Below are 12681 nucleotides of genomic sequence, written 5' to 3'. Positions count from 1 at the left end.
AGCCCATCACAACCACTAGTATGGTTGTAATAAAATGACAGGTAGTAACAAGTGTTGGCAAGTACATAGAGAAACTGGCACCTTCACACACTGCTAATGGGAATGTAAAATGATACAGTCCCTTTGGAAAAGTCTCACAGCTCCTCAAATGATCAAACACATGGTTACCATATGATCTAGCAATTTCACTCCCTAGGTTATCTACCCCCCAAAAATGAAAATCTATGTCCACACAAAAACTTGTACAGGAGTATTCACAACAGCATTATTCACAATAAACAAAATTTTCTTAAAAAAATTAAAACCCAAATGTTCAATAGATGAATGAAAAAATAAAATGAGGTAGCTTCATACAATGGAATATTATAAAGTGTCTGCCTGGAATTCGGGAGACCTGGGTTCGATCCCTGGGTCGGGAAGATCCCCTGGAGAAGGAAATGGCAACCCACTCCAATATTCTTGCCTGGAGAATCCCATGGACAGAGGAGCCTGGTGGGCTACAGTCCATGGGGTCGCAAAGAGTCAGACACGACTGAGCAACTTCAGTTCACTTTCTTTTTTGGAGTAATAAAAGTATTCTAAAATTGACTGTAGTATTGTATACACAACTCTGTAAACATACGAAAAGCCACTGAGTTGTGAACTTTAAATGAGTAAAATGTATGTATGTGAATTTTATCTCAATAAATCTATTTTAAAAAATAATCAGACTCTCACTGCATGACCCTTGGCAAGTTATCTTCTCTATATTTCAGTTAACTCTTGGATAAAATTAGACCAATAATAATAATACCTACTTCAAAGAGTTTGGGATAAAATCAAATGACTTAATACATGGCAAAGTACTCAGAATGGAGCCTGAACATAAGACTTGCTTAATAAACAACCACATGAAGCAGGGCTTTGTTGCCTATTTGGCCAGAGCCCGGAGAGCTTCAACCATTAGGCCTTCAACCAAGGCCACACATGTGGAAACAGCAAAACAAAACTATTTCAAAGTTATTGTGAGAAAAGAGTTGATCCACATAACTTCTTAAATAGAGCATGTGCTCAATAAATCTTAACTTCAGCTATAAATAGGACAACAACAATATATTATAAATTTTGATTTTTTAAGAGACAATACTCAAAATACTTTCTGCTTACTATATACTACTTCAAAGTGAAAATGAGTGAAACCTACTTAGTACTGCTTTATTAAAAGGTAATAAAGCTCACAGTGCTTTAAGTACGAACAAAGTACTTTATCCAAAAATACCAATTAATAAATGTATGACAGATCCTACCTCAGTCATACTTTCTCTAAATCTTTCTGTTGACTAAAATAGTTCTCCAAAGATGAATCTTGCCCTACTGTATAACTGCAGGAATTTGACTATTAAGTCTCTTTCTTGCTTTATTTCACCCATCCCTGGCTGCCAGGGGCATGCAAGAGACTCCAGCAGATAGCTTCCTATGGGCCAGCTCTGGCCTGTGACACCCCACACACTTCACCAGCTAGCAGGTCATAGCTACAATCTTCCCACCAGGCTGTGATCTCAGCCTTGAGTGCGGAGATCCATTTGGTTCATTCTTTGGGTGTCCCCTGCCTCACTCTCAGAAGTAGAAGCTGTTCTCAACATTTATTATGGCAATATTCCTTAGAGCCTCATTACTGCTTTCAGTAATTAAACACCTTTTACTAGTTAATAATTTCTGTACTAAGTTTCTCTTTATTTAAATTATCAGTGTGGCTTCTCTCTCCTAACTAGACCCTGACTCATACCCTGGTGCTTTCTTCTCACTACCACCTGCCCCCATTTTCTGGGGGTAGGGGCAGCAAAATTTTAAGGACTTTAGAGTTGCGACTAGTATTTGATGTTTTTCACCTAAGAGAACACAAATAGGTTTTAAACATCACCTGTCATAGTCTAATACAAAGGATCCTGTTTTTCTTACACGATAAATAAACAAATAGAAGTTTATTACTGCTGCTACTGCTAAGTCGCTTCAGTTGTGTCCGACTCTGTGCGACCCCATAGATGGCAGCCCACCAGGCTCCCCCGTCTCTGGGATTCTCCAGGCAAGAACACTGGAGTGGGTTGCCATTTCCTTCTCCAGTGCATGAAAGGGAAAGGTGAAAGTGAAGTCGCTCAGTCGTGTCTGACTCTTAGCGACCCCATGGACTGCAGCCCACCAGGCTCCTCTATCCATGGGATTTTCCAAGCAAGAGTACTGGAGTGGGGTGCCATTGCCTTCTCCAAGAAGTTTATTAGATTATGCTAATCTTTTAAAGAGATGAATGGCTGCTTTGATATTTTACTTTTTAATTCTTAGAAACTGAGAGAAGTTAAAATGTGTTTTATTTCATTGTTATCAACACTTCAGGTAGGGAATTCCCTGGCAGTCCAGTGGTTAGGATTCTACTTTCACAGCTCAGGGTGTGGGCCAATCCCTGGGGAGGGACCTACGATTCCACATGGCACACAGCATAACCAAAAAATTAAGGAAAAAAAAAAAAAGAAATAGACAGGAAACAGAGAACTGCATGGTACGGTAATATTTACCCTTGGATTTATTTATGAAAAGAATTATACTTCTGAAGAAATGCTTTAGTTCTAAGCCAAATACTCAAGTCAGAATCACCAATTTAAAATGAAATAATAAAAATATAAACAACAAAAATCTGTGATTCTAAACAATGTTTCTGTAATAAATCAAGAGGGTAAAATGATCTGTATTTGTATCAGAAGCATACATTCCTCACTGAACAGAAATTTCTTGACTGTCTACTACGTAGTAAACAATAGGTCAGGTGTGGAGGATGCAAAGACAAATAAATAAGCTAGGGTGTTATCTATTTCCTTGAATATGTGGAAAATACTCAGTTTCACCGCTGCTAAAGTGTTTTTAATTTTCCAATCCATGATCAGCTGAAAAAGATAATGCAGAAACACCTATGGTGGAAAAAACATCAAAAGTTCAACAACTGTTGCAATTTAAATATTAATGTGCTTAAAAAAAAAAGGCAAAGTATGAAAAAGGCCAAGCTTCCTTCCCTGGGTGAGCTCACGGCACAGCTGGAGGTACAAATATGTACCCCTTAAACTAAGACACACAACATAATCCCCTTAAACTAAGACACACAACATAATCCCCTTAAACTAAGACACACAGCACAATCCACTAATGCTGAAAGTGTTTGGATGCAAAGGAGACAGAGTAATAAATTCTGACTCAGGGAGGCTGAAAACACTTGGCTGGGTCTTGAAGAACGAGTAGTTCAGGCAGAGGAGACAAAAGTGCATTATGTACTAAAGCAAAGATTCAGGAGGAGAACTGGGAGTTTGGGGCAGGTTAAATTTATAGGTATGTTTGGAATATAGGGTCTGGACAGGCGTAGGAGAAAAGCCAACAGTAAACTGTGGCTTAAATTTTTCAAAAGGGAGATCATATATCCACTGAAAGCCTCAATACAGCAGCACACTACCATCAGGAGGACATTTACACCCTAATAGTATTCCTTCCTCCTCCCTCTTCACCAGCTGCTAAAGAGAAAATCCACCATGCAGTGCTGATGAATAAGATTCACACACACCTGAGCAAATAATAAGCTGAGTACTTACACATTAGATTTAGGGTGATCCTCAGTAAATATCACTCATGATTTAAAGGAACAGAACTCTCAGACATAGTACCCTGTCCCCACCCCCATTCAGAATCCAATTTGTGTTCTATATGGGCAAACTACAAGGGGAGGTAAAAGGCTATTAGAAATTTGGGGTCACAGTTTGTCATTCTATCAGAGCAGATGTTAAGAACTCTCTTATTTTAATGCAAATCAATTACCTATTTCAAGTTTTATGCTTTAGTCAAACAATTAGGATCAAGGAGGCTACAGCATACATTCAATATGCCTGCAGGCTAGTTTCTGCTGCATGATCAAACAGGGAACATAACCAAGAATCCCCAACAATGCCTGGATTTCTGCTGCTAGAACATTTAACAATACGTTATTAGTGGTATCTCTACTTTTGCAAACAAAACAACTAAGGCACTTGCTTGCATTTATGTAATGTCTTTGGTCTCCGGAAACTTAAGATGCTTCACCAGTTTTACCGTCTTTAACCCTTTATAGTTGGGAAGTACTATCACATTTTACTGGGCTTTGCTGGTGGCGCTAGTGGAAAGAACCTGCGTGCCAACGCAGATAGATGTAAAAGATGAGGGTTTGATTCCTGGGTCAGGAAGATCCCCTGGAGGAGGGCATGCCAACCCACTCCAATATTATTGCCTGGAGAATCCCATGGACTGTGGAGCCTGGCAAGCTACAGTTCATAAGGTTGCACAGAGCTGGACACGACTGAAGTGACTTAGGACACACACATCACATTTTACTAAAGTTAAAACCCAAGCACCTAAACAGAAAAAAATATGATGAATGTAGGCCTAGAATTCAGCCACTAACAAGATATTACTTATATTTCTCCATTATTCTAACAGGACCAGTGAGACTGACAAAGCCAAATGGGGTAAGCCCAGTAGGCACGGATCAGAATGAAGTGTGACAGTTGGGCTGAAGGGAGTAGGAACACACACAGGGACATCAAGAACCATGTGCTGGGGAATACAGCGTAAGGTGCCATATTCAAAAGTCAAGTCTTAGTTCTTACAGATCCCAGAACTTCCAGGCAATTGCAGTTCCCCACCATGGATTGTTGCAGGTCTAATTACACTGCACTATTTAACAGTATAAAGAAGGGGAAGAAAGGCTCCATGCTCACATGTGTTGCAGAAGCACTAGGTTAGTTAACTAGAACTAGTTGCTTTCCTGCAGGATTCCTTAGGACCTTTAACCACTAATGGACACTGGAAACTCAACAAGCAAAAAAGATTAGACAGATTTCCAACACTTATTTCAAGCAGGACTACGCTCCCCACCACAGTCCAGAAGAATACACTAACATCTACACCAGTGCCTGACAGAGTGGTAAAATTCAACGACAGGATTTAAACCCAAACACATATATCATCAGGATGTGAGATTTCTGGCAGTGACTTAAATCCCATATAACTGATTAAACTTTATGTTAAGAGAAACAGGGATAAAGTGGTTACCTTTCGGTGCTCGTCTCTGTAGCGCTCCTGCTGCACCATTTCTAAAAGGTTTACAGCCAACTGCTGCCTAGAGGGACCTTCTTCATCCACGGATATACAGTCTTCCAAGGCAGTAGAAGACAGTATCTGCAGAAGTGGCATCACTAGCAGCAACGAGGACTTTGGGATCTTCTGACTCTCAGCAGAAGAAAGGAGCTTCAGAGCTGGTCATCCAAACAACAATTCACAGTTTTCAAAATTAATACTGCAGTCAAACAAAATGCTGTTTTGTTTAAGAGAAATATGCAAAGAGCTTTCTTGCCCCTTTACAATTGGGTCATATATACAATTAAGATGATAAACCTGATCCTTTAAGAAATAAAAAGAACATAAAAATTGACTCAGCAAAAATAAGCTATTAATGCACAGAACTTTTTAGTTTTTACTTGAGGATGCTCTTAGAGAAAATTCATATCATAAAGTAAAATCAACTTTTTTTTTTTTCAGGTCAATATGAATTTCTTTAAAATTCAACTCAACTTTTGTTCTTATACCCTGTCAGATCCTCTGCCCTCACAAACTGAGCCAAGAGACCAGAGTTCCTGATCTACGGATAACAAAATCAACACATGCACTACTCTTTCAAGCCCAGCTGAGAATTGTATCAAGCGATGCAAAAGTAAACAAGGTGAAGCACGGATGACCTTCAGCAGTAATTACCAAGAAGCAAATCAGCAAATTCTCAAAGTCCATTCCCCATGGAATACAACCCATGTTTATAAAAGATTTTTTTTAACATGGAAACAAACACACACGCAGAATAATTTACTTATATGTGTAGTCTCCCTTAGACTATGAACAGGATGAATTAAAGAATAAACTTTCTTCACAGTTATTGAATGAATGCTGATTTACTGAAAAAGGTTATTTTTACAAATAACCTCCTTCAGAGTGAGATTATTAATCAACTTAACTTCCCCACTACACCAAAAAAAACTACAGTGAACGTTAAATCATGTCAATGAATTGCTAGTATTGTATTTTAAATCACCTGGAAGTCAAACCTGAATGTGGTATGAAATACAGACACTTGTTACTCCAACACTACAAATTTACTTTTTTTGCCTAAATATTAGTCTTAATTCATAATTGTCAGTTATTACAATAATATAATACCTTTAACAGATACTGAAAGAGAAACTCCCCAGGTCGGTAGGTGCCCAATATGGTACTGGAGATCAGTGGAGAAAATAACTCCAGAAAGAATGAAGGGATGGAGCCAAAGCAAAACAATACCCAGTTGTGGATGTGACTGGTGATAGAAGCAAGGTCTGATGCTATAAAGAGCAATATTGCATAGGAACCTGGAATGTTAGGTCCATGAACCAAAGCAGATTGGAAGAGGTCAAACAGGAGATGGCAAGAGTGAATGTTGACATTCTAGGAATCAGCAAACTAAAATGGACTGGAATGGGTGAATTTAACTCAGATGACCATTATATCTACTACTGCAGGCAGGAATCCCTTAGAAGAAATGGAGTGGCCATCATGGTCAACAAAAGAGTCCGAAATGCAGTACTTGGGTGCAAGCTCAAAAATGACAGAATGATCTCTGTTCGTTTCCAAGGCAAACCATTCAATATCACAGTAATCCAAGTCTATGCCCCAACCAGTAACACTGAAGAAGCTGAAGTTGAATGGTTCTATGAAAACCTACATGACCTTTTAGAACTAACACCAAAAAAAGATGTCCTTTTCATTATAGGGGACTGGAATGCAAAAATAGGAAGTCAAGAAACACCTGGAGTAACAGGCAAATTTGACCTTGGAATATGGAATGAAGCAGGGCAAACGCTAATAGAGTTTTGCCAAGAGAACACACTGGTCATAGCAAACACCCTCTTCCAGCAACACAAGAGAAGACTCTACACATGGACATCACCAGATGGTCAACACTGAAATCAGATTGATTATATGCTTTGCAGCCAAAGATGGAGAAGCTCTATACAGTCAGCAAAAACAAGACCAGGAGCTGACTATGGCTCAGACCATGAACTCCTTATTGCCAAATTCAGACTGAAATTGAAGAAAGTAGGGAAAACCACTAGACCATTCAGGTATGACCTAAATCAAATCCCTTATGATTGCACAGTAGAAGTGAGAAATAGATTTAAGGGCCTAGATCTGATAGATAGAGTGCCTGATGAACTATGGACTGAGGTTTGTGACATTGTACAGGAGACAGGGATCAAGACCATCCTCATGGAAAAGAAATGCAAAAAAGCAAAATGGCTATCTGGGGAGGCCTTACAAATAGCTTTGAAAAGAAGAGAAGTGAAAAGCAAAGGAGAAAAGGAAAGATATAAGCATCTGAATGCAGAGTTCCAAAGAATAACAAGAAGAGATAAGAAAACCTTCTTCAGCGATCAATACAAAGAAATACAGGAAAACAATAGAATAGGAAAGACTAGACATCCCTTCAAGAATATTAGAGATACCAAGGGTACATTTCATGCAAAGATGGGCTTGATAAAGGACAGAAAAGGTATGGACCTAACAGAAGCAGAAGATATTAAGAAGAGGTGGCAAGAATACACAGAAGAACTGTACAAAAAAGATCTTCACAACCAAGATAATCATGATGGTGTGATCACTCACCTAGAGCCAGACATCCTGGAATGTGAAGTCAAGTGGGCCTAAGAAAGCATCACTATGAACAAAGCTAGTGGAGGTGATGCAATTCCAGTTGAGCTATTCCAAATCCTGAAAGATGATGCTGTGAAAGTGCTGCACTCAATATGCCATCAAAATTGGAAAACTCAGCAGTGGCCACAGGACTGGGAAAGATCAGTTTTCATTCCAATCCCAAGGAAAGGCAATGCCAAAGAATGCTCAAACTACCGCACAATTCCACTCATCTCACATGCTAGTAAAGTAATGCTCAAAATTCTCCAAGCCAGGCTTCAGCAATACGTGAACCGTGCACTTTCAGATGTTCAAGCTGGTTTTAGAAAAGGCAGAGGAGCCAGAGATCAAATTGCCAACATCCACTGGATCATGGAAAAAAGAAGACAGTTCCAGAAAAACATCTATTTCTGCTTTATTGACTCTGCTTTATTGACTATGGATCACAATAAGCTGTGGAAAATTCTGAAAAAGATGGGAATACCAGACCACCTGACCTGCCTCTTGAGAAACCTGTATGCAGGTCAGGAAGCAACAGTTAGAACTGGACATGGAACAACAGACTGGTTCCAAATAGGAAAAGGAGTACGTCAAGGCTGTATATTGTCATCCTGTTTATTTAACTTATATGCAGAGTACATCATGAGAAATGCCGGGCTGGAAGAAGCACAAGCTGAAATCAAGATTGCTGGGAGAAATATTAATGACCTCAGATATGCAGATGACACCACCCTTATGGCAGAAAGTGAAGAGGAACTAAAAAGCCTCTTGATGAAAGTGAAAGAGGAGAGTGAAAAGGTTGGCTTAAAGCTCAACATTCAGAAAATGAAGATCATGGCATCTACTCCCATCACTTCATGGGAAATAGATGGGGGAACAGTGGAAACAGTGGCAGACTCTACTTTTTTGGGCTCCAAAATCACTGCAGATGGTGATTGCAGCCATGAAATTAAAAGACGCTTACTCCTTGGAAGGAAAGTTATGACCAACCTAGATAGCATATTAAAAAGCAGAGACATTACTTTGCCAACAAAGGTCTAGTCAAGGCTATGGTTTTTCCTGTGGTCATGTATGGATGTGAGAGTTGGACTATGAAGAAAGCTGAGCGCCGAAGAATTGATGCTTTTGAGCTGTGGTGTTGGAGAAGACTCTTGAGAGTCCCTTGGACTGCAAAGAGATCCAACCAGTCCATTCTGAAGGAGATCAGCCCTGGGATTTCTTTGGAAGGAATGATGCTAAAGCTGAAACTCCAGTACTTTGGCCACCTCATGCGAAGAGTTGACTCATTGGAAAAGACTCTGATGCTGGGAGGGATTGGGGGCAAGAGGAGAAGGGGACGACAGAGAATGAGATGGCTGGATGGCATCACTGACTCGATGGACGTGAGTCTGAGTGAACTCCGGGAGTTGGTGATGGACAGGGAGGCCTGGCGTGCTGCAATTTTTGGGGTCGCAAAGAGTCGGACACGACTGAGAGTCTGAACTGAACTGAATATCTTTAACAAAATATGAAATTCATGTAATACAAATATTTCTATATTCTGTACTATGGCTCTTGCAGGCATTTTTACAAATTGCTATTTACAATCATGGCCAGTGTTAGTAATTAAGAAGCATAACATTGTATTATGCACACTCAGTCACTTCAGTCGTGTCTGACTCTCTGCAATCACATGGACTGTAGCCTGCCAGGCTGCTCTGTCCAAGGGATTCTCCATGCAAGAACACTGGAATGAAAAAAAAAAAAAAAAAAAAAGAACACTGGAATGGGTTGCCATGCCCTCCTCCAGGGGATATTCCCAACCCAGGGATTGAATCTGCATCTTTTGTGTCTCCTGTATTGCAGGTAGATTCTTTACCACTGAGCCACCAGAGAAGCCCCAACATTGTATTAGTGCTGTGTATTTTTAAAACTTGAAATAATCAATATTCTCCCCGCTATCCTATTGCTTTGAGCATTCTTTCCCAATATACGAAACAATAGATTTTTATTTACATTTCAACATTATATACTAGCTCAATAGTTTTCAGTATGGTTTATTCACTCTATCAAAGGTAACTTCAAATCAGAGACACTGGTTTACAAAAGGAAAACTTGGCTCTTCTCCAACAAAAGTACTGGAGTGTTTGATCCTGTATTATCCTATCATACATGAGCTATAATTGAAGGACTGGAGCCTCAGAATTAGGAATGCAGATTCTGTAGGGCATCAAAAAATTTTTTCTGGTCCAAAAACAAAAACCATGTATACGAAATATCCAGAAGAGACAAATTTAGAGACAGAATGCACTTTAGTGTTTTTCTGGGACCGAGGGTGGGAATGAGGATTAACTATAAATGGGTGCAAGAAATTTGGGGGAGAGGGATTGATGCAAAATGTTCTAAAACTAGACTGTGGAGCTGGCGGCACAACTCTGTAAATTTACTTTTGAAAAATTTATTTATTTTTGGCTGCGCTGGGTCTTTGTTGCTGTGTGGGCTTGTCTCTGGTCGCAGTGAGTGAGGGCTACTGTCCAGTCGCAGTGCACGGGCTTCTCACTGACGTGGCTTCTCCTGTTGTGGAGCACAGGCTCCAGTCATGAGAGCTTCAGTGGTCGCAGCACACAGGCTCATTAGCTGTGGCCCCTAGAGCTTGCAGGCTTCAGCAGTTGTAGCGCATGGGGTCATTACTTGTGGTGCAAGGCTTAGTTTCTGCATGGCATGTGGAATCTTCCCAGACCAGGGATCAAACCCGTGTCCCCTTCTTTTCCAATGTACAACCAGGGAAGTCCCATAAATTTACTTTTAAATGCTATTGTACATTTAAAAACAGTGAGCTCTATGGTAAATAAATTTGCCTCAGTAAAGCTGCTTTTTAAAAATAATAAAACTATGATTGTCATAAGTAACAGGATTGGAAAATTATACCTATAGGAGGATGCCATGTATACTCTTTAAGGAGAGGAGGCAAAAACAGTTTAGTAAGAGACTAGGGAGGAAGGTACAAAGAGAAGAGGGCCAATAAGCAAAAGCAGGGTAGGAATCAAAGCCCTTAAAAGAGCCCAGGGTCCCTTCCATATGCTAAAGCTATTTCTAAGACACTGTAAATGAAAGAGTAATTCATCCTCAAAATCATGGATTAAAATGCCCAGAAGGAGTTACACAATCAGTATTTACCTCAATCATGTTTTAAAAATGAAAGTGGGAATGAATCAACGAATCATGGCATCATAACATACACATCACAAATTAGACAACATCCTACATTACTGCATGTATTATACTGGACCAAGTAAAGCGAGGCAATACTAATGTAAAAGCCACAATTTAAAGGTATGACTTGTTTGTTGATCTGCAAACTTGATTCTTTCCCACGTTATTCTTTCTTTAATTAATTTATTTATTTTAATTGGAGTCTAATTACTTTACAATAATGTAGTGGTTTTCGCCATACACTGACATGAATCAGTCATGGGTGTACAAGTGTCCCCCATCCCGAACCCCCCTCCCACATCCCTCCCCATCCCATCCCTCAGGGTTGTCCCAGTGCACCGGCTTTGAGTGCCCTGTTTCATGCATCAACCTTGGACTGTTGATCTATTTCACATATGATAATATACATGTTTCAATGGTTTTCTCAAATCATCCCACCCTCACCTTCTCCCACAGAGTCCAAAAGCCTGTTCTTTACATCTATCTCTTTTTCGCTCTTGCATATAGGGTCATTGTTACCATCTTTCTAAATTCCACATATAGGCATTAATATACTGAATCGGTGTTTTTCTTACTGACTTACTTCACTCTGTACAATAGGCTTCAATTTCATCCACCTCATTAGAACTGATTCAAATGTGTTCTTTTTAATACCTGAGTAATATTCCATTGTGTATATGTACCACAACTTTCTTATCCATTCGTCTGCCAATGGACATCTAAGTTGCTTCCATGTCCTAGCTATTGTAAACAGTGCTGCGATGAACACTGGGGTCTCTTTCAACTCTGGTTTCCTCGGCATGTATGCCTAGCAGTGGGATTATTGGGTCATAAGGCAGTTCTATTTCCAGGTTTTTAATGAATCTCCACATTGTGCTTCATAGTGGCTGCACTAGTTTGCATTCCCACCAATGGTATAAGAGGGTTCCCTTTTCTCCACACCCTCTCCAGCATTTATTGTTTGTAGACTTTTTCATAGCAGCTGTTCTGACTGGCATGAGATGGTACCTCATTGTCCCACATTACTCTTAAACAGAACATTTTTTGCCTCCCTTTAGCCCCATTCCTTACTTTTTTTTAAGTCAATACTGGACAGTCAAAAGAATGTTATCTTCATTTGTATTAGGTAGGTTAACAAAATAATCATAAATTATTCAATGTGGCACCAGTTTTGAATAGTAAAGGTGTATAGAGTTTTAAAAGTAAATTCAAATGCTAAATACTTATTCTGCTTCAAGGGTTTTATGCTATTGATTCTGTTTGCTGTACAACTGAATGAGCTGACACACCCTTCAAAATATTTACCAATGTCACTGCTATATAATTTAGAACATAATGTCCTAACGAACAGCTGAGATATTTGGTAAATTATGGTATATGGAATCTTGCACAAAACACCTTGATAAGAAAAAGAAAGCTCTATTTGATAATGACTAAACGGAAAAATTCCAGAACGGACATTCACAACATATAGGACTTTACAGCACAGTACAATACGTAGATCAAGTGACACCTGCCAATACTCATGTTAACTTACGTTACTCTTGTGAGCGTATTTTTATTTACCTAGACTTAAGATTGGCTTCTGTTGACTTGCTGGAGTCTGTAGAAGTAGTAAAGCTATTCCAATTATGACCGGTTCAACAGGAAAATCCTAAAGGAAAAGAAGAAAAGCAAAGAGCTGAAGAAGTTTCCAAGACCCATTGATTTATAATTTGTATCTAGGAA

At 39.4% G+C, this 12681-nt stretch overlaps 1 protein-coding gene across 2 annotated transcripts in view; it reads right to left on the bottom strand.

Annotated features, from left to right (window-relative positions):
- The window catches only part of FOCAD (focadhesin), a 307210-nt gene that overhangs the window by 202667 nt on the left and 91862 nt on the right, over positions 1-12681 (bottom strand). For both annotated transcript variants that reach the window (XM_005898491.2, XM_070375958.1), the window contains 2 exons: positions 12520-12607; positions 5098-5300 (listed from right to left, as the gene is read on the bottom strand). In XM_005898491.2, the coding sequence (XP_005898553.2) occupies positions 5098-5300; positions 12520-12607 (291 nt within the window). The remainder of the gene's footprint in view (positions 1-5097; positions 5301-12519; positions 12608-12681) is intronic.

This window comes from Bos mutus, chromosome 8 (genome assembly GCF_027580195.1).
Source record: "Bos mutus isolate GX-2022 chromosome 8, NWIPB_WYAK_1.1, whole genome shotgun sequence".
NCBI classification, from domain to species: domain Eukaryota; kingdom Metazoa; phylum Chordata; class Mammalia; order Artiodactyla; family Bovidae; genus Bos; species Bos mutus.
Note: the sequence above shows the minus strand (reverse complement) of the source record. Positions and strands in the feature narration are given on the sequence as shown.